This window comes from Meles meles, chromosome 4 (assembly GCF_922984935.1).
Source record: "Meles meles chromosome 4, mMelMel3.1 paternal haplotype, whole genome shotgun sequence".
Classification (NCBI taxonomy): domain Eukaryota; kingdom Metazoa; phylum Chordata; class Mammalia; order Carnivora; family Mustelidae; genus Meles; species Meles meles.
In genome coordinates, this window is record NC_060069.1 from 58,087,499 (window position 1) to 58,109,579 (window position 22,081).

At 38.6% G+C, this 22,081-nt stretch overlaps 1 protein-coding gene and 2 pseudogenes across 2 annotated transcripts; all 3 read left to right on the forward strand.

Annotated features, from left to right (window-relative positions):
* Nucleotides 1-201: 201 nt before the first annotated feature.
* LOC123940400 lies at nt 202-1,229 on the forward strand (annotated as a pseudogene).
* Nucleotides 1,230-2,201: 972 nt separating this feature from the next.
* LOC123940686 lies at nt 2,202-8,942 on the forward strand (annotated as a pseudogene).
* Nucleotides 8,943-14,375: 5,433 nt separating this feature from the next.
* On the forward strand, nt 14,376-20,394 carry DNAJC19 (DnaJ heat shock protein family (Hsp40) member C19). 2 transcript variants are annotated; one of them, XM_046003414.1, is made up of 6 exons: nt 14,378-14,539; nt 15,375-15,426; nt 15,506-15,579; nt 16,949-17,028; nt 18,103-18,173; nt 19,403-20,394. In XM_046003414.1, the coding sequence occupies exons 1-6, from the start codon at nt 14,537-14,539 to the stop codon at nt 19,471-19,473; spliced, it is 351 nt and encodes a 116-aa protein (XP_045859370.1). In that variant the 5' UTR covers nt 14,378-14,536; the 3' UTR covers nt 19,474-20,394. The 2 variants fall into 2 exon arrangements, with proteins under 2 accessions (XP_045859371.1, XP_045859370.1); XM_046003415.1 differs by lacking the exon at nt 15,375-15,426 and having other exon boundaries at nt 14,376-14,539.
* Nucleotides 20,395-22,081: the final 1,687 nt, after the last annotated feature.

A 22,081-nucleotide genomic window follows, 5' to 3' on the forward strand; every position in this document is an offset into this window, starting at 1 on the left:
TACAATGGTAAAAATACTACATTGGGAGCAGTCTTATCCACAGAGACCTGGCAGGCCAGAAAGAACTGGCATGATATAGTCAGAGCACTAAATGAGAAAAATATGCAGCCAAGAATACTATATCCAGCGAGGCTATCATTGAAAATAGAAGGAGAGAGTTATCGGAGGCGGTGGGTCAGCAACAGCAGTGAGCAGGTCCTTGTGGCCTAGAAAAATCCTGCAAAAATGTCTCTGTATCCATCTCTTGAAGACCTCAAGGTAGATAAAGTTATTCCGGCTCAAAATGCCTTTTCTGCAAATCCTGGCAACCCAGCAATTTTGTCTGAAACTTCTGCTCTCATCTCTCAAGATGGAAATCTCTACCCTAAATTGTATCTGGAGCTCTCCCAGTACATGGGCTTGAGTTTAAATGAAGAAGAAATCCATGCAAATATGGCCGTGGTCCCTGGAGCACCAGTTCAGGGGCAGCTGGTAGCAAGACCTTCCAGTATGAACTATATGGTGGCTCCTGTAACTGGTAATGATGTTGGAATTCGTAGAGCAGAAATTAAGCAAGGGATTCGTGAAGTCACTTTGTGTAAGGGTCAAGATGGAAAAATTGGGCTCAGGCTTAAATCAATAGATAATGATATATTTGTTCAGCTGGTCCAGGCAAATTCTCTAGCCTCACTGGCTGGTCTGAGATTTGGGGACCAAGTACCCAGATCAATGGGAAAAAAATGTGCAGGCTGGAGCTCTGATAAAGCACACAAAGTGCTCAAATAGGCTTTTGGAGAGAAGATTACTATGATTGTTCGTGACAACCCTTTTGAACAGTTACCATGCACAAGGATAGTACTGGACATGTTGGCTTTATCTTTAAAAATGGAAAGATAACATCCATAACGAAAGATAGTCCTGCAGCCAGAAATGGTCTTCTCACAGAACATAACATCTGTCAGGTCAATGGGCAGAATGTCATTGGGTTGAAGGATTCCCAAATTGCAGACATACTGTCAATATCTGAGACTGCAGTTACTATTACAATCATGCCTGCTTTTATCTTTGAACATATTATTTTTTTAAGATTTTTTTTTCATTTTATATACGTATTTTTATTTTTTTATAAACATATAATGTATTTTTATCCCCAGGGGTACAGGTCTGTGAATATCTTTGAACATATTATTAAATGGATGGCACCAAGAATTATGAAAAGCCTGATGGACCACATCATTCCTGAGGTTTAAAAGTCATGGCATAATGGAAACTTCCCGAACTCCAGTTTACTTCTTGGGCAACTTAACTTTATATTACGTTTTCCAGAAGCCAGAAAGCATATGCTGCATGAAGACCTTTCTATCTTACATTATGGCTGGGGATCTTACTGTTTTGATTGGATATCATGTTCACACTTCAAGATCATTGTAGCCTTAACCTGGTTTTACAGATGTGAAACTTTGGACAAATTTACTAATTTTCACAGAGTAGTTTTTCTACTGGATAAACCTGATACTTTTACAAGCCATTATGGTTACAATGACTGATAGAACCAATCACCTTTATCTTACATGTCTAATAGTGCTGTTCATATTACTTTAGTTCTATGGTATAATTGTATTTTTCATGTGTAACCATAGTACACATAGAATGACTGCTTTTGATGATATTTTTAGTTTTCCGTGTGTGTGTGTGCACATGCACAAATGTGCATGTAAAACACCAATTAAGTATACTGGTTCCATTCCATGTAAGCATTATACAGTGTATGTAGGTTTCTAGAGATTGTATTGATCATCATTTAATTATAACTAACTTTACTTAATATGCTTCAACTGTCACCTTAACTCTGTTAAGCATCTAGAATAAAAGCCAAAATATAACTATTGCTGCCTTTCTAAAACCCAAAAGGCAGTTCTGTGTTAAACTGAAATAAATGTACACTATCCCAGAACAATGTAATGGTACATACTGAGCTATAGCATAGCTGCTTAGTTGCATTTGAGAGTTTCTAGTCAATTGTGTAATGGAAATTCCTTTCTTCTAAAAGAAATTTCTGGTATTGCTTTCTGAGAAATGCTTCACTACATATTAAATGTAAAAATTCTTATACCAAATAGGATAAACTTTTGACTCCCTTTATTCATTTATAGATTAAGTGGAATAATACCTAATTTTGTCTTTAACATTCTGTAACATCACTACTTTGGGATGGTCTTAGGATGTTTCCCAGGTAATTTGTTCCATTTCCTGACCCCTCCCTACAAAATGGAAGTGACACTTTATCCTGATTTTTTTCTTTATGGTTTATGCCTATTTCATCTTAATTAAATGTGTATGAATAAAGTGGGGAAAAAAAGAAAATAGAAGGAAAGATAAAAAACTTCTAGGACAAACAAAAACTAAAAGAATTTGCAAACACCAAACCAGCCCTACAGGAAATATTGAAAGGGGTCCTCTAAGCAAAGAGAGAGCCGAAAAATAGTAGGCCGGAAAGGATCAGAGACAATATACAGTAACAGTCACCTTACAGGTGATACAATGGCACTAAATTCCTCCCATCCAAGTACTAACCAGGCCTGACCCTGCTAAGCTTCCAAGATCAGATGAGATCGGGCGCGTTCAGGGTGGTATGGCCGTAGACAATGGCACTAAATTCCTATCTCTCAATAGTTACCCTGAATGTAAATGGGCTAAATGCCCCAATCAAAAGACACAGGTATCAGAATGGAAAAATAACAAAACCCATCAATATGCTGTCTACAAGAAACTCATTTTAGACCCAAAGACACCTCCAGATTTAAAGTGAGGGGGTGGAAAACAATTTACCATGGTAATGGACATCTAAAGAAATCTGGAGTGGCAATCCTTATTTCAGATAAATTAGATTTTAAGTCAAAGACAATAATAAGAGATGAGGAAGGACACTATATCATACTCAAAGGGTCTGTCCAACAAGATTAAATATTCACAGATATTTAATTATCTATGCCCCTAACATGGGAGCAGCCAACTATATAAACCAGTTAATAACAAAATCAATGTAATACATCACCAATAATACAATAATTGTAGGAGATTTTAATACCCTCCTCACTGAAATGGACATATCACCAAGCAAAAGATCAACAAGGAAATAAAGGCCTTAAATGACACATGGGACCAGATGGACATCACAGATATATTCAGAACTTCTCATCCCAAAGCAACAGAATACACATTCTTCTCTAGTGTACATGGAACATTCTCCAGAATAGATCACATCCTGGGTCACAAATCAGGTCTCAACCGGTACCAAAAGATTGGGATCATTCCCTGCATATTTTCAGACCACAATGCTCTGAAGCTAGAATTCAATCACAAGAGGAAATTTTGAAAGAACCCAAACACATGGAGACTAAACAGCATCCTTCGAAAGAACGAATGGGTCAACCAGAAAATTAAAGAAGAATTGAAAAAATTCATGGAAACAAATGATAATGAAAACACAATGGTTCAAAATCTGTGGGACACAACAAAGGCAGTCCTGAGAGGAAAATATATAGTGATACAATCCTTTCTCAAGAGACAAGCAATGTCTCAAGTACACAACCTAACCCTACACCTAAAGGAGCTGGAGAAAGAACAGCAAAGAAAGCGTAAACCCAGCAAAAGAGAAATAATAAAGATCAGAGCAGAAATCAATGAAATAGAAACCAAAAAAAAAAAAAAACCAAACAGTAGAACAAATCAACGAAACTAGGAGTTGATTCTTTGAAAGTATTAATAAGATTGATAAACCCTGGCCAGACTTATCAAAAAGAAAAAAGAAAGGACCCAAATTAATAAAATCATGAATGAAAGAGGAGACATCACAACGCCAAAAAAATACAAGTATAAGAACATAACATAAGCAACTATACGCCAACAAATTTGACAATCTGTAAGAAATGGATGCATTCCTAGAGATGCATTCCTAGGATGCATTCCTAGATTCCTAGAGATGGATAAATTACCAAAACTGAACCAGGAAGAAATAGAAAACCTAAAGTGACCAATAACCAATAAGGAAATTGAAGCAGTCATCAAAAATTTCCCAAGAAACAACAGCTCAGGGCCAGATGGTTTCCCAGGGGAATTCTACCAAGCATTTAAAGAAGAAATAATTCCTATTCTCCTGAAACTGTTCCAAAAAACAGAAATGGAAGGAAAACTTCCAAACTCATTTCATGAGGCCAGCATTACCTTGATCCCAAAAACCAGACAAAGACCCTACCAAAAAGAAGAATTACAGACCAATATCCTTGATGAACACAGATGCAAAAATACTCACCAAAATACTAACCAATAGGACCCAACAGTACATTAAAAGGATGACTCAGTGGGATTTATTCCTGGGTTGAAAGATTGGTTCAACATCCGCAAATCAATTAATGTGATACAATACATTAATAAAAGAAAGAACAAGAACCCCTATGATACTCTCAATAGATTATGAAAAAGCAATTTGACAAAGTACAGCATCCTTTCTTGAACAAAACTCTTCAAAGTGTAGGGATAGAGGGCACATACCTCAATATCATCAAAGCCATCTATGAAAAAACCCACCACAAATATCATTCTCAATGGAGAAAAAACGAGAGGTTTTCTGCTAAGGGTCGGAACACGGCAGGGATGTCCACTATCACCACTGCTATTCAACAAAGTACTAGAAGTCCTAGCCTCAGCAATCAGACAACAAAAAGAAATTAAAGGCATCCAAGTTGGCAAAGAAGAAGTCAAACTCTCACTCCTTGCAGATGATATGATACTATATGTGGAAAACCCAAAAGACTCCACTCCAAAACTGATAGAACTCATACAGGAATTCATTAAAGTGTTAGGATATAAAATCAAGGCACAGAAATCAGTGGCATTTCCATACACCAACAGCAAGACAGGACAGAAGAAAGAGAAATTGAGAAGTCAATCCCATTTACAAGTGCACCAAAAACCATAAGATACCTAGGAATAAATCTAACCAAGGAGGCAAAGAATCTGTCCTCAGAAAACTATAAAGTACTCATGAAAGAAATTGAGGAAGACACAAAGAAATGGAAAAATATTCCATGCTCATGGATTGGAAGAACAAGTGTTCTGAAAATGTCTATGCTACCTAGAACTATCTACACATTGATTGCAATCCCTATCAAAAATACCATCAACTTTTTTCACAGAAATGGAACAAATACTCCGAAAATTTACATGGAACCAGAAAAGACCTCAAATAGCGAGAGGAATATTGAAAATGAAAGCCAAAGTTGGTGGCATCACAATTCCAGACTTCAAGCTCTATTACACAGCTGTAATCATCATGACACTATGCTACTAGCACAAAAACAGATAAATAGATCAATGGAACCAAAGAGAGAGTCCAGAAATCGACCCTCAACTCTATGGTCAACTAATCTTAGACCAAGCAAGAAAGAATGGCCAATGGAAAAAGACAGTCTCTTCAACAAATGGTGTTGGGAATACTGGACAACCACATGCAAAAGAACTAAATCGAACCATTACCTTACACCATACACAAAAATGGACTCAAAATGAATGAAGGACCTCCATGTGAGACAGGAATCCATCAACATCCTTGAGCAGAACACAGGTAGCAACCTCTTCCACCTCAGCCACAGCAACTTCTTCCTAGAAACATCACCAAAGGCAAGGGAAACAAGGGCAAAAATGAACTATTAGGGCTTCATCAAGATCAAAATCTTTTGCACAACAAAGGAAACAGTCAACAAAACCAAAAGACAACTAACAGAATGGGAAATATCAGATAAAGGGCTAGTATCCAAAATCTATAAAGAACTTACCAAACGCAACACCCAAAGAACAAATGACCCAATCAAGAAATAGGCGGAAGACATGAACAGACATTTCAGCAAAGACGACATCTAAATGGCCAACAGACACATGAAAAAGTGTTCCACATCACTTGGCATCAGGGAAATACAAATCAAAACCACAAAGAGACACCACCTCACACCAGTCAGAAAGGCTAAAATTAACAAGTCAGGAAATGACAGATACTGGTGAGGATGTGGAAAAAGGGGAACCCTCCTACACTGTTGGTGGGAATGCAAGCTGGTGCAACCACTCTGGAAAACAGCATGGAGGTTCCTCAAAAAGTTGAAAATTGGGCTACCCTAAGACTCAGGAATCACACTGCTGGTATTTACCCTAGGATACAAATGTAGTGATCCAAAGGGGTATGTGCACCTGAATGTTTATAGCAGCAAAGTCCACAAAGGTCAAACTACGGAACAAACCTAGATGTCCATCAACAGATGAATGGATAAAGAAGCTGTGGTATATATATACAGTGGAATACTATGCATCCATCAAAGGAAACGAAATCTTGTTATTTGTGACATGGATGGAACTAGAGGGTATTATGCTGAGCGAAGTAAGTCAATCAGAGAAAGATAATTATCACATGATCTCTCTTATATGAGGAATTTGAGAGGCAGGGCAGGAGTTGTGGGGGGTAGGGAGAGTAAAAAATGAAACAAGATGCGATCAAGAGGGAGACAAACCATAAGAGACTCTTAATCTCAGGAAACAAACTGAGGGTTACTGGGGTTGGGGGGTTAGGGACAGGGTGGCTGGGTTAAGGACATTGGGGAGGATATGTGCTATGGTGAGTGCTGTGAAATGTGTAAGAGTGATGATTCACAGATCTGTACCCCTGGGACAAATAATACATTATATGTCAATTAAGAAAAAAAAAAAGAAAATGGTAAGAAATTTCTACTTTATATCCTAAGAGAAATTATGGTGGAAAATCAAATTGAGAAAAGGAAGAAACATATTAAAAGCTGAAAGGGACCCATCTTAAGATTCAGTGGTGGAAAAACAAAAAAAAGAATGGAACTGTACGAGAGTAAACCTGATGATGACTATGAAGATCCCAAAGATGCTGAAGCCATCAAAGAGACCCAGTTGTATATGAAAGACTTCAATCTGAAGACAGCCTGAGACTTAAGATACCTCACCGTATGAGAATAAATGCTACCAAGAGGAAAGAGAAACTGGGAGAACTAGACCCCGTGGTCCTCAAAGAGAATGCACATGAACAGGTGAATCTTCTCTCTCCAAGACCTCACAGTGGCTGTCATCAAGGAAATACAGTGCCTGGTACAAGAACTGAAGAGCACTCAGTCGATTCTTCTCCTATCTAAGCATATCTCTATTCCCCAAATCCCCCAGATATACCCAGGAAAAATTCCAGAAAAGAGATTTCAGTATGATGATGAAACTCTCCTAGTTTTAAGGAATAGCAGATGAAGTGTCAGGATGAAAAGGCAGTGTCTTGCAGGCTCGGATGGAGGACTCCTCAGACTCTCTTCTGGAAAGGACAGTGCTCTGATGACACGAGATTCATTGTCTAGATCCTCCAAAGCATCAACACTCAGCCTAGTACTCCAAAGTTAATGGAATTTGAAAAAGCAGATCCAACTGATGTGATGCTGGAGACTGTGAAAAGGGATGAGATTCAACACTTGTACATGCAACAGTATTTGACCAACAGGATCAAGGAACTATTGCTTTGGATGCAGAACTCTATCTACCAAGGCATAAGAAACTAAAACTAGATATTCAGATGAAATGATCTGACCTGTACCATATCACATTATTTCAAGAAATTTTCTCCTCAAGAATTTTGAGAAACAAAAATGTACTTCAAGAGCACATTAATTCATTAGACAGAGAGGAACCAGATATGCAGTGGAAAATAAATGAAACTCTTAACAAGATGGAAGAGAAAAAGAATGAAATTTCCAAGCTCCAGGACCAAGAAAAGGTACTCCATACCAGCGTCCAAGCTGCCATTGGAGAAAACAATAAATTTGCTAATTTCCTCATTAAGATCTTAAAAGGTATTAAGTGGATGAAGAAAAAGGTTAAAGGAGATGCTGATGACATTGATGACAGTGATGAATCAAGTGAAGAAGAATCTACCTGGGAAAGTGATGAGGATGAATATGAATCTCATGATGAGGTTTTTGATGATTCTATTTGCCCAACAAATTGTGATATGGGTCTTTTTGACCTGGCCCTTCAACTGTAAGAGAAAGGCTGGACACTAAGGAGGTCTTAGCTGAAGAAAAGAAAATTATCAATAACCTCAAAAAGGAATAGGACAGTATCCAAAAAAGTAAAAATTGTGGCAACCAACCTGAATGCAGTGAAGAAGGCACTAGAGGTTTACCAATGAGAGATGCAGAAGTACCTGAATGAACTGCCAGTTGTGATTCCACTCAAGCTCCACTGGATTGAGCATGCAGTATTTGGAGAAATTCCTAATGATCTTTCTGGAACCTTGGTTTTTTCTAACCATTCCTTAGGATGGTTGTAAGAACAAATTGTACAACTCCATGAGGAAAATTCCAAGCAACAAAAACTTAACAAAGAATGTTGGAAGAGGTGTAAACAGCCTATCTAAGAAGAGAGAGAGACAATGAAAAGGATAAGCAAAATGGAAGAAACAGTTCATCAAATAATGATCAGCAAATTTGGCTGCGGGATACACCCAGAAACTCTTCAGACAGTTTCTGTGAATATAACACTTGAAGAGCTAAAGATAAAGGAACTTTGAAAGGAATTATTGAACACAAAGGAAGACGTGGTAGGAAAAACTTGCTCAAGTACAATGGGCATTGATGACAAAGACAAAGGAATACACCAAAAGCTTCATCGGATGAATGATTAATGTATCAAAAAGAGAAACATAATTCTTGGTTGAATATACTCCAAAACCAGCAGAGCAATGGCTTCCAGGCCCAAGGAAAGCAGATATTGTGGCAAAAGGTCACAGAACGGCTCCAAGTCCAGACAGAAAAGAGGACGAGGTTGTTCTTTTGCATCAGAAAAGTGGTCTTACCCTCTCACCCATACAGCCTCTACAAGAGAATAAGATGAAGCCATGCATGGGCCTTTAAGTTTGCCTTTTTTCTCAAATCCATCCAAGATTTCTGACATATAGCTTATCAGAAGTTCTGTTTCCTTGCCACGTGCAACAATCCTCTTATTTTAAGTGAACTTACCAAAAAGTCTAAGACCAGATCTAGTCATAAAGTTTTAATAATTTTTCTCCAGTTTGGTTATCTTAGAAATGACTATGGGGTGCCTGGGTGGCTCAGTTGTTAAGTGTCTGCCTTCGGCTCAGGTCATAACCCCAGGGTCCTGGGATCGAGGCCCACACCAGGCTCCCAGCTCAGCAGGAAGCCTGCTTCTCCCTCTCCCAATCTCACTGCTTGTGTTCCCTCTCTGGTTGTTTCTCTCTGTGTCAAATAAATAAAATATTAAAAAAAAAAAAGAAGAAGAAGAAGAAGAACTGACTATAGTACCCAACATCTACTTCCAACTGAACTGAACCATTTTAGATCATTTTGGAACCCACTGGATTGAATATGGAGTCTTAGAAGGCTGTATTTCAAAACTGCAAGAAAGCATCTGTAACATATCACGTTTTAAGAAATTTGTCTCTTGGTTATCTCAAGGCTTAGGCATTGGCAAGACAAACTAATCACTTAACAATCTGTGAGAAAACTTGGCTTTTTTTAATCCTTGAAAAATAAACTCTGATGTTAAGTATTCTTTGAGAGGACAAAAAAGAAAAGCACAATCCCAAGGGAGAGGAAGTGAATGAATCCCAAGGGAGAGGAAGTGAATGAAAACTTGGACAAAGTAGCCATCAAAAGAAAAAGGGACAAATCAGGCATGTAAGCCAAGCAGCCCTAATTCCTCAGAGTTGGTAATTTGTGGCTGAAGATGGATTTGGGGCTATCAGAAAAACAAAACAATGCAGCAGAACTCATCTTTGTGAGAAATACGACACAGAAGAATATATTTCCTTTTTTTTTTTTTAAAGGATTTTATTTGCTTATTTGACAGAAGGAGAGAGCACAACGAAGGGGAGCAGCAGGCAGAGGGAGAGGCAGAAGCAGGCTCTTGGCCAGGCCCCTGGGATCATGACTTGAGCCAAAGGCAGATGCTTAACTGACTGAGCCACCCAGGTGCCTAGAGGAATATATTTCCTTGGTATCGATTCAGTTGACAGAATAACCTCATCTCATTGGAGCCTAAAACTGAAAGAATAATGAGACTCTCTAGAATTGTGGGGCCAGGTTAGAGAACTTTGACATGAGCTGGGAAGAGCTAAATTAGAGAATGCAGGGTTAAGGGGAAAAGCTGAAGTAAAAATAGTATGCTCTCTGAGCAGTTATGTTATTTAGATACTATATGCTTTACACATATTATCTAACTTCATTCTTAAAACAATACAGTGAAGTACTAGTATTACCTTGACTTTACAGAGGAGGAAACAAATTATGTAATTATTCTTTTATTGAACATTTATTCCATTTTTTCTACGCTGAATTAAACATTTATTTCATATTCGTAAAAAGAAAGGAAAAGCACAAACTATTTGCCAACAATGTCTTAGAACAAGAAAGGCAAATCAGAATTCTGACATTGTTAACTTCACAGAGCAGTTATTTGAGGGCTCAGGATGCAAGACATGCAGACAGAGCAGTTTGCTTTGGACTTGCAGAAAGCAGGAGACTACTTAGTTTCCTGAATCACCTCTCATTTCAGCAAACTCATCAGCTATGAATGGATCAGAGCAGTATGTTTTAACAAAATGGAGGAGGCTTTTATCTAAAGGAGGCTTTTCTCTAAAGATATTTGCAGCTCTACTAATATTCTAAGTAGTCCCACTGTTTCTCATGTCTTATGTCATTTTCTTTCAGGTTCTATTCAAGTCATTCACTGTTTATTTTTTTTACTCATTTTTTAAAAATTATTTATTTATTTTTTTTTTTAAAGATTTTATTTATTTATTTGACAGATAGAGATCACAAGTAGGGAGAGAGGCAGGCAGAGAGAGAGAGGAGGAAGCAGGCTCCCTGCCAAGCAGAGAGCCCGATGCGGGGCTCGATCCCAGGACTCTGGGACCATGACCTGAGCGAAAGGCAGAGGCTTTAACCCACTGAGCCACCCAGGCGCCCCAAGATTATTTATTTATTTGACAGTGAGTGAGCACAAGTACAGGGCATGGCAAAGGGTGAAGGAGAAGCAGACTCCCTGCACAGCAGGGAGTCTGCCGAGGGGCTGGATCCCAGGATCCCAGGACTCTAGGATCATGACCTGAGTCCAAGGCAGGACCTTAACTGACTGAGCCACCCAGGTGCCCCTCATTTGCTTTTTTAAATACAGGTCTAAAAGTAATGATAGGTTAGGGACACCTGGGTGGCTCAGTGGGTTAAACAGCTGCCTTTGGCTCCGGTCATGATCCCAGGGTCCTGAGATGGAGTCCCGCATCGGGCTCCTTGCTCAGCCAGGAGTCTGCTTCTCCCTCTTCCTCTGACTGCCACTCTGCCTCTTGTGCTCTCTCTCTCTCTGATAAATAAATAAATAAAATCTTTTAAAAAATAAATAAATAAATAAAAGTAATGATAGGTTAAATCACTCTGAGAGATCATCTCTAACAATCACTTTTGATTGTGCATAACAATTTAAACTAATTTGAGAGTGTCATTTTCATTTCAGGCTAAGTGGTCGTGGGAATTCATGGCTATACCCACCTAAGAATGATCTCACTGATATTTGGATTCCTATTAGTGATAGAACATAGCACTTAAGATTCAGAGCTCTATGGATACATATTAATGAGCTACTCCACTGAGCTGTCCCAGAATATAAATTGATTACCAAGAAAGAAAGGTGAAGAAGGCAATATACCATCAATGCAGAAAGTGACTTAGCAAGGTCAAGTCCTCCTAACCTGACAAGGCTGCTGATCTGTCCCCGAAATTATATAGGATTTGTTTCCTTTCGAAGATTCTTTCATATTCCTATTTAAGAGGTCTGAATAGATTGTACCTATTACTATAAATCTTTGGTGTAGTTGCTCCTCTATTGAAGAACCTATATCACTTTCTCGCTGTATGCCCTAAACTATGTTTGCCTTTCAAGCACATAAAAAAATGTGCTAGTCATAAAAAAGTAACAATAAACAAATAAATACGCATTAAATTCAATGTGTATTTGTGTGTGCATATGTGTGTGTTTCTGTGTGTGTGTGTCCAAGTATGTAGTTGTTCTCTGGGTCACAATGTAAAATGTATTTCTTACTAAGAGTCATAGTCAAGAAGTATTTGAAAGGCACAATCAAGAGCACTACTCTGTACTCTCATCTCTCACTTATTCCTCCCCAAGAAGTGATTTACTTGAATGGCAAATTTGGAAGAAGAAATTGAGCCAAGTCCTTTCTCATGCTCTTATCCCACAAGTTCTCTCTTTTGTCTTTTCTTACGCTCTGTAATAGGCTAAATAAAAGCCACCCAAAAGATCAGGTCCTAAAATCAGGAATCTGTAAATGATATCTCTCTCTCTTTTTTTAAGATTTTATTTGACAGACAGCGATCACAAGTAGGCAGAGAGCAGGCAGAGAGAGGAGGAAGCAGGCTCCCCATTGAGGAGTGAGCCCCATGTGGGGCTCGATCCCAGGACCCTGGGATCATGACCTGAGCCAAAGGCAGAGGCTTTAACCCACTGAGCCACCCAGGTGCCCCTGTAAATGATACCTTATATGGCAAAGCCTTTGCAGCTATGATTAAGTTAAGGATTTTGAGATGTGGAAATTATCCAGGATTATCAGATTGTAACTTAAATCCAATTATATGTATCCTTTAAAAGGGAGGAAGGGGAGAATCTTCCTTCTACACACAAAGAAAGCCAATATGAAGACAGAGTAGAGAGTGATTTCAAGATACTGACCTTCCTTGAAGATTGAAGTGATGCGTCACAAATCAAGGAATGCTGGCAGTCATCAGAAGCTAGAAGAAGCAAGGAATGACTATCCATTCATCAGTCTGTGGAAATTTCAAAAGATTACTTTTATAGCTTCCGTCCAAGTCCTTAGTGGGAAGAGAGAAGATTATCAGACTTACAACCGTGAGTGAGGTATGAGAATTGGAAGGGCCTCTGCACACCAATTTGTACTTCAACATGCCTCATAATAATAATGGCCAACACACTAAGTGATAATGACATGCAGAGTACACCATGTACATAATTCTCTATCCTCACAAAAATTTGGTGAGGAGGTCATCATTACCCTTGTTTTACACATGAGAAAACTCAGAGTCAGAAATAACTTATCCAAAGTCATACAACCCTAGTGAAAGAACTAGGTTGTACATCTATTTTGACTTGCCTCCAAAAACAGCCCTGTCCATTTCAAGTGTCTCCCTACATTGCCTATCCTTGGTTTCCTAAGACTGGGCTTCTGTATGTTAACCTGTTTCTCAGGCAAGCTATGTGCTGTAGTTGTACATACCAAAAATATACATAATAAAACTTCTTTATATAAGAAATTTTGGTTGACAATAAATTACATTTAAAAAATTGCAGGGCTAGAAGAATTCTTAAAGACCCAAATGCAAAATCTTTTTACAGATGGGTAAAACAAAGCCAGCAAATTTGCATACTTGTCTAATATGCAGCCAGCTCATCAAAGCAGGATTTCACTGCAGTGTAAACCGATTGCTAATACTTTGTAAGTTCTACGTGGAAAGCATCTCCAAACTTACTTGATCATCCAAACATTGCTAAACTTCCATTAATGTCTCCATTACTTTCCTCTTCTCAAGCATTTATGGAGGGATATATGAAACTGATGCCCTGTAATGGCAAAACCAAACCCTAGTTTTTGAGAAGAGGAAGAGAAATTTTAAAGAGCATTTTTCAGTTGGGGGGATTTGGGAATCCCATGATCAGAATATTAACTGACTTTGAAGTGATAATTCCATTCTACAAAACTCTAAATATTTACATAAGGTTCTGTCAAGTCACAAATTAAAATAAAATTCCTTTAAGTAAGAGAATGCTACCGAGCACCCCTGAAACACATTTTGGTTTGTCGTTTTGGTTTTCTGGGACACATTCTCGTCTGCCATACTGGCTTGCCACGTATTTATTCCGCTTCACGGTGCAACTGTTACGGCATTTTTAAGGATATTCCTTACCCCTGTCAGTTATAAACAAAATAAAAGGCGAATGCAAGTGCTGAAAAGTGAGGGGAGGGGGAATAGGGGTTCGGAACGCGTTCTGAGTAAGGCTACACAGTATTTGTTTTCGCCCTTCTGCACCAATACCTTTCCCCACAGGAAAATCCAAACACCTTCGGGCCGGTAGCAAAGGGCAAAATACATAGAAGCCCGAGCTGGGAGCCCAAATAAGGAGGCGATCCGCCCACCCACCAGCCAATCTGAAGTCGTTTTCTGCACCGGCCCACTGCTTGAACGCCCTTTCCCCTCTGGCCCGCTGCGGCCCCGTTTTACGACAGTTTTCCGACCTATTTGCGGCCTCTACTGCCGTATTTCCTGGTGCTCCTGTGTCTGGGCGGTTTGTGTCTGTTGGGGGTTGCCGCGTTGCTCTCTGTTGGAGCAGTGGGAATTGGTGGCTGCGGCCTTGGGGCTGGGATGAACCGCACTCTCGGTGGAGGCCCGGGAGCCAAGCCAGAGCCATGGTGAGTCGCCCTTCTGGTCTCCTTAGCAATCTCAGGCCCAGGACTCAATCTCAAGTCGCGACCTCGGAGGAGGGGAGCCGAGGTTGTGTCCCCACTGCGACTCTGGGCTGCAGATGTAAGGCCCCAGAGAGCCACACCCCTCCAGGACACAATCCTTGAGGGCCTTTATATTCTTACATGGCTCTTCTGCAGGGGACTCCAGTCCCCGGTTCGTCTTCCCCGCGGTCTGGTGATTGGTGGAAACGCATTTGATTATACTTGCCCTTCCCCTGACACAGCTCCCAGTACCTTCTCTGCTTCGCTGTATCTTTCTCCTTGGCCCTTGCGGACACATCTTTTCTCGATTCCTGAATACATTTGGGCCTCCGTACAGTGAGGGTGAGACGACACAGTGCCAAAGGCGCTGTGAAAAGCTCGTCTTCTAGGTAAGACCATGTTTAACGTTGAAACATGTTGTCAGAATTCTACGGTGACTTTAAATAGTTCTCTAGCGGAAACTTTATTTCCATTGTTCTTGATTGAACATTAATGTAGCTTCATTTGCACTGAGGTGAAAGAGGTTTTCAAAGGGATGGTAGTCATCTTTTTCACTGTTGTGAAAGTAAATTAAACAAATCATCTCGTTCTTATCTTTCATAGTGAAAATCCCATACTTTACAATGAGTTGGAGATAAAGGTTGCAATCCTTTTAAAGGATGATGGGCAGACTATTCTCTCCCTATAAGTTGTTTTTCCCTTTGAAATAAAAATTTAGAGTTTTGGATGGGACAACGGGGATGATAGGGAAGGGTGAGAATTCCAGAAGTCAATTACTTACTCTGCTTCCCCTTACCAGGCAAGTACAGTGGTAGCAGTTGGACTGACCATTGCTGCTGCAGGATTTGCAGGTTTGTTTATGATTTGGGAGTGGAAATGAAGTAGGGGAAGTTGGAGATTTTTTAATTATTTTATTGCTTTTGTTTTTAGGCCGTTATGTTTTGCAAGCCATGAAACATATGGAGCCTCAAGTAAAACAAGTTTTTCAGAGTCTACCAAAATCTGTAAGACTTACTAAACATTTTTGCTAATTCTTTGCTGCCTGTGTTTGAAGCCTAGAGTCACACTTGAAGAGGGTAAATTTCCAAACATCCGTGAAGTTGTAAGAGATTGCTTTGGGTCCCTTCTCTTGCTTCCCACAAAGAGGGTTTAGACGTTCTGAGCTTTTTAATGTTATCCTCAAAAATCAAATGTTTTATATGACAGACTTGGGGCTGAGGTATTAACAATTCTAGTATCATGAAAGTTACTATCACTTTATTGTTTAGATACTATTAACCTCATTTGTCCAAATACTCGCCTTATCTGCTCTGCATGACAAACATGGAGTGATCTAGGGATCTGTAGTGATCCATCTTAACTGTATGGCCCTGGCACTCCCTAATAAGATTCTTGGGTAGCTGGAGTTAAGTAGGCTGTAGAGTACGAGTGGATGTGATGTTTGGCTGTAACAGCTTCTTCAGTATTTATTTTTATTCTTGTGGCTGAATGTGACAGAATAGGGTGATGGTAGATTTTACCAATATGATTTCTGATGTAACAAGGTCAGCGGAGCTGGTAGCCTGATTTTCTCAATACATATCTTAAAGTCTTGTTTTAGTAGTTAACCTTTACCCTCAAAATACCCTTGAACCACTCACCTGAAAAGATCTCCAAATCCTTTTCTTAAAGCACTTGTTTTTCTAACATATAATCATATTCTTAGTTTTTTGGTTTTTTTTTTTTTTTAAACACAAAGATTGAGCACAAGCAGGTAGAATAGCAGGCAGAGGGAGAAGCAGGCTCCCCACTGAGCAAGAGCCCAATGTGCAACTTGATCCCAGTACCCTGGGGTCACAACCTGAGCCAAAGGCAGTCCTTAACCAACTGAGCCACTCAGGCGCCCTTCAGATCAAATTTTTTAAATGATATTTTAAAGACTTTATTTGAGAGAGAGAGAGCGCACAAAAGAGGGGAGGGTCAGAGGGAGAAGCAGACTCCCTGCTAAGTAGAGAGCCTGATGTGGGCCTCCGTCCTGGGACTCTCGGCTCATGACCTGAGCCGAAGGCAGATGCTTAACTGACTAAGCCTCCCAGGTGCCCCTCTTAGATCAAATTTTTATCTAATAACACAGCTAACTTTATTCCCAGAAGAACTGGCTTTGAAGCACACTGTTCTTTTGTCTTACATTTTTAAGATAGTTTTTCTGGGGGAAGAAAAATGGATGTTTAATGATCATTAAAATACTCGTTGCTACTTATAAAGCTAAAATGCTGCTTCAAGAGTTGTAGTTAAGGTTCTCTGAAATGTCTAAAATTTTCTGCTAGATTTTCAACACTTAGCAGTTTTGTTTATTCTAATAATCTATTTTTATGAATGCATTTCCTCTTTCAGGCCTTCAGTGGTGGCTATTATAGAGGTGGGTTTGAACCCAAAATGACAAAACGAGAAGCAGCATTAATACTAGGTGTAAGGTAAATAATTTCTAATATTTGTAACATTTTTTTCTACAACTCTAGAACTATGAGCAAATATAAAAAGACCTTTTATTAACAGTCATAGAAGTGTTACATACATTTTAAGATCTAAATACTCCCTACAAAAGTCCAATGAAAAGGCACACTGGCACATAAGCACTTTTTAATTCACTGAAAGATAGGCTTTTTGTTTTTTTTTTTTAAAGATTTTATTTATTTATTTGACAGGCAGAGATCACAAGTAGGCAGAGAAGCAGGCAGAGAGAGAGGAGGAAGCAGGCTCCCTGCGGAGCAGAGAGCCCGATGCGGGCTCGATCCAGAACCCTGAGATCATGACCTGAGCCGAAGGCAGCGGCTTAATGCACTGAGCCACCCAGGCGCCCCTGAAAGATAGGCTTTTAAACCAATAATAGCAGTGCACAATGTTGTTAAAACATTTTTTGGTAGTGAAAATCTCCATTTCCAGATACTTAAACATGCTTTCCTTTTAAAAAGTCCAACTAATTTTTTAGTATTTTATTTGAGAGAGAGAGAGCACGCGCATAATGGTGTGGAGGAGCAGAGGGAGAAGTAGCAGACTCCGTGCTAAGCTCAGAGCCCAGGGCGGTGGTCTACCCCAGAACACCAAGATCATGACCTGAACCAAAATCGTTAGGTCAAAAACTTAACCTACTGAGCCACGCAGATGGCCTATTTGGGGCACCTGGGTGGCTTAGTTGATTAAGTGTCTGCTTTAGCTCAGGCCATGATCAAGCCCCGTTTTGGGCTCCCTGCCCCCTAAGGAGTCTGCTTCTCCCTCTTCCTTTGTTCCTCCCCCTCATCCCTCTTGTGCTCTCCTTCGCTCTCAAATAAAATCTTAAAAAAAAAAAACAAAAAACCTCATTTTCCTAAGGAGCTGTTTAGTGCCCTCATTCAGATTCATCATCCTTATAGGTTAGGAAGAGGTTCCTAAACCACTTTTCATAGTGTTGTGTCAACGTTGACTCGTTTCACAGTCACTTTAATTAGTCTTTGTGTACAGTTTTTTGATGTGATCCAGAAGTAAACTCTATCCTTTTCTTTTTAAATTAGTCCTACTGCCAATAAGGGAAAAATAAGAGATGCTCATCGACGAATTATGCTTTTAAATCACCCAGACAAGGGTAAGTAGTCATTAAATTCTTATACATGTTTTTAAGTGACTGTTACTAGTGGAATAACTTAATTCTTGGCTATTCCAAAGGAAATGCCTAAATCTCTGTGTGAGCACTGTTGCCTAGGCTGGATCCATCCATTTTCCAGTGTCTTAAAAGTATAAATCCTGAGTGAGAAATTTATGAATAATAACCTTACCTAGTAACTACTGTAATTTTATAGTAGTGATAAGCATTACCATTTTCAGATCTGCAATAGTGATAAAATATGACTTCTACTAGTTTAAATACTATCAATATTGCAGTTTTTGGTTGGGGGGGGGTCTGTATCATTAAAGGAAATGTTAAGTTTCAGTCAAGGAAACTAAAAATTTAGTTTTTTTCTGTCCATTTAGACCTTTGAACTAGAGGTTACCTGTTTAGAAACCCGTAAGATTTGTTTCTGATACATACATTTCTAAGCAGACTTGGCTGTGTTGAAAGCAAAAAATTACTAGAAATACAAAACTACAGACCTAAAATCCATGTTCCACTACTCAAAAAAGGATAGGCCCTTCATTAAGAATGTTTTGAGTTTAAACATGGCTGTGATTGTTTGGTATCAGACTACATTAGCCCCCTTTACAAAATTTAGCTTCTGTTGGAGGGCTTCTGATTTAATTTAGTGTGGAGCCTATAAAGGTATATTTTCTTATTGGGATGTTGATGCTTGCTGCTCTGAGGACTGCATCTTGAGAATCAGTGCTCCAGCAGAGTAGTAGGAAAGTACCCACAGGTACCATTAAGGCACAATAACATGAACAGAGAAAAACTGTGTAGGAAAGAAAAAAAGTAGGGTCTTTCCAACAAAGCTCAGAAACTTCTGAGAACCGTGTTTTCAAAGTAACGTGGTACAATAAATTCATCTTCATTTACGAATTCTAATCCTCATAAATAATAACTTATACTATTTTGAGGTCACATGTGGAGTTTTTTAAAAAATTGTTTCTATCAGTTCAAGTTTTTAAAGGTGCCATTTATGTGGAAAGCTTCATGTGAATTCATTTCCCATTGGCCAAATGTATTACAATTTGGTCACGTGGTTGCTGTGTCATGGTTATTTTAAAAAGTCAAAATACCATTTCTGCTAATTCCACCTCCCAGATAAGCAATAGGGATCCTTGAAACAATAGGTTTTCACCAAGCAGAAATTGAGAAGCCATATTAAAACTATTCCTTTTTTCTCTTTCTTCCTATAGGAGGATCTCCTTATATAGCAGCCAAAATCAATGAAGCTAAAGATTTACTAGAAGGTCAAGCTAAAAAATGAAGTAAATGTGTGATGAATTTTAAGTTCTTGTTAGTTTATGTATACAAGTGTTAGCTTTTTATAATAAAATGCCTCAAAGCTACAGATTTTAAAAATGATTTAGTACAAACTAAACCAAAGGATTGGTAGAAGTTTTTTCTTTGAATATGAGGATTTTAAATCACATTATAGAATATTTGGAGATTTAACATTCAGTTATTATAGATACCATTTGAATAGAAATAGACCTTCTCTGGCTTTGAAGGTGCCCCCAATGTAATGATACACTGAAAAATTGGTAATTAAAATATTTCTGATCTTATGATGGAATGTACACAGGTTGTTATAGGAGGGCGTCATCTTATTGGGAGAAAAGGCTGCTCAAAGTTCAGAAAATAAACCCCACTGCTTGGAACCTTAAATTTAAAAGTGAGTTTAGCCACAGCTTTGATGTTAAGAAATATAACTATATCCCTATCTATATATAATTGACAGAATTTAGATTTAATACATTAAAAACTGTTAACAGTGTAAGATTTGACAGCAGAGGCCTTGTTTCTAATCAAGAAGTATTTACATTGTATTGAACTAGCCACTTAAACTGAAAGTTTATAAATTATTGGGGTTTTTTAAATATAAGTTGTTGCATGTTATCAAGCTTAAACATAATTAGCAAAACTAAAAACTGATAAGCTCTCATTTATGGAAAACATTCAGCATGGACTATCGAGAGAATTTATAAAGTCATATTTAAATAACATTTATGGTAAGTGGCTGAGACTTACCATAACGTAAAATATAGAAGGATCTGAACCAGAAGACATGTGAAGACATCTGAAGTACAAGTCTGTGTTCTCTAGCAGGAATATTACCATTAGCTCTAAGATGGTAAGTCATACTACCTATCAACTGAACTTTACCATCTTAAAAGTTCTTATTAATGGAGAATACAGGACTCTCAAAGTCAGTTAAGATTAGTGGCAGTAATCCTGTTTGGTGTTGGAATGTGTTTATTGGCACTTCAGATTTGGGTTATATCTGTTCTTTAGTTTTCCACCATTTCCTTAAAATCTGATTAAGTCTACTTGTTATGATTTAGAGCAGGAGAAAGCACCAGCTTAATGCACCCATGGCATTTATGTAGAATAAATCTTTCTAGTTATTTCTAGGGATAAGGGATATGAAGGTACACTTTGTTATTCAAAACAGTAATTTTTTTTTTTTAAAGATTTTATTTATTTATTTGACAGACAGAGATCACAAGCAGGCAGAGAGGCAGAGGGAGAGAGAGAGGAGGAAGCAGGCTCCCTGCTGAGCAGAGAGCCCGATGTGGGGCTCGATCCCAGGACCCCGGGATCATGACCTGAGCCGAAAGCAGAGGCTTTAACCCACTGAGCCACCCAGGCGCCCCTAAAATAGTAATGTTTTATGAAGTTAACTGAGAACACTGAAATGAGCAAATACTGAACCATGTGTTCATAGGGGAAATAAAGGTTCCTCTGAACCTCTGGGTCATGTTTTTATCAGCCAGTCAATATTTAACCTTGTTTGATACGTTTCTAAGTAAAGACACCTTATGTTGATTCATTAATGTTAAACTTAGAGCCAGCACTAACTCCTGTCATTACATCATAGCCTTCTTGTATTTAGGAACATTAGGCAGCATTTCACTGGGCTTGAAGGCCATCTTAAACAGGAAAATCACCAGTAAGTACAAAAATGTGAAAAACAGCATTAACTGGACCACAGAAGGGATGTTTATCTACAGTATGGTAAAATAAGGCAAGCGTAACTTTGGGCATTAGGTGATTTAAAATTTTCACCACTGTGCATGTCCACGAATGAGCAGGAAAGTACCTTGAGTATTGATTTTGGTTTTACAAATTTTAGCAAACAGATGAATATGCAAATAAGATTATCTGCTAATAATGAGGCTCTATTTTGTCTTACTAACTTTTGTTTCACTCTTTTGGACTAATCAAATTTAAGAAGAGATATTATCAAAAGTTAAAAGCAAATTTTTAAAATAGGAACTGTGGGCTAATACACCCAGAGGCAACGAAGCATTAATCCTAAAAGGGAAACCGTCATGTAGTGGGTATATTTTCAGGTGTTTAATGCAAATAGCACACCTGTTCTAAAGCAACTATTAAGCCAATGAAAAATACTTCAAAATAACACTCAGGAGCACAACAGAGCACATTTTTCTGTCATAATAATGTTTTATTTCCTCTAGGCTTACCTTTAGAAAAATCCACAGTTCTTTGTAGATTATGAGCCAAACCTACCATTTTTCTTGGGAAAAAAGTCACCTGTGTGAGGGGTCTGGAGCATAGTGGGTAACTGGTTCAAGTATGATCTGTGTGAGAGAGCCTTCATCTTTTTTTTTCTTTTTAACAAAATACTTGATGTGTAATATTATTGACTACTTACAGTGTACTAGCATTGTGCTATAAGCAAACATTTAAGTAAGGAAACAATATTCAGTGAAGTTAAGTAATGCTGATCTTTCTCAAACCTAAAGTCCATGTGTTGTTAACCTGCACTGTGATACCTGTCACAGACTTGGTAACCAGGGATGTATCCCTTGGTGGTAATGAAATTTGAGTCTGAGAGTTGTCATTACACC

What these genes read in the sequence shown, in the direction of transcription:
- DNAJC19 (XM_046003414.1), top strand. An exon ending in GCATTAATACTAGGTGTAAG is followed by an intron (nt 17,029 to 18,102) that starts GTAAATAATTTC and finishes TTTTTAAATTAG; the next exon opens with TCCTACTGCCAATAAGGGAA. An exon ending in TTTAAATCACCCAGACAAGG is followed by an intron (nt 18,174 to 19,402) that starts GTAAGTAGTCAT and finishes TTCTTCCTATAG; the next exon opens with GAGGATCTCCTTATATAGCA.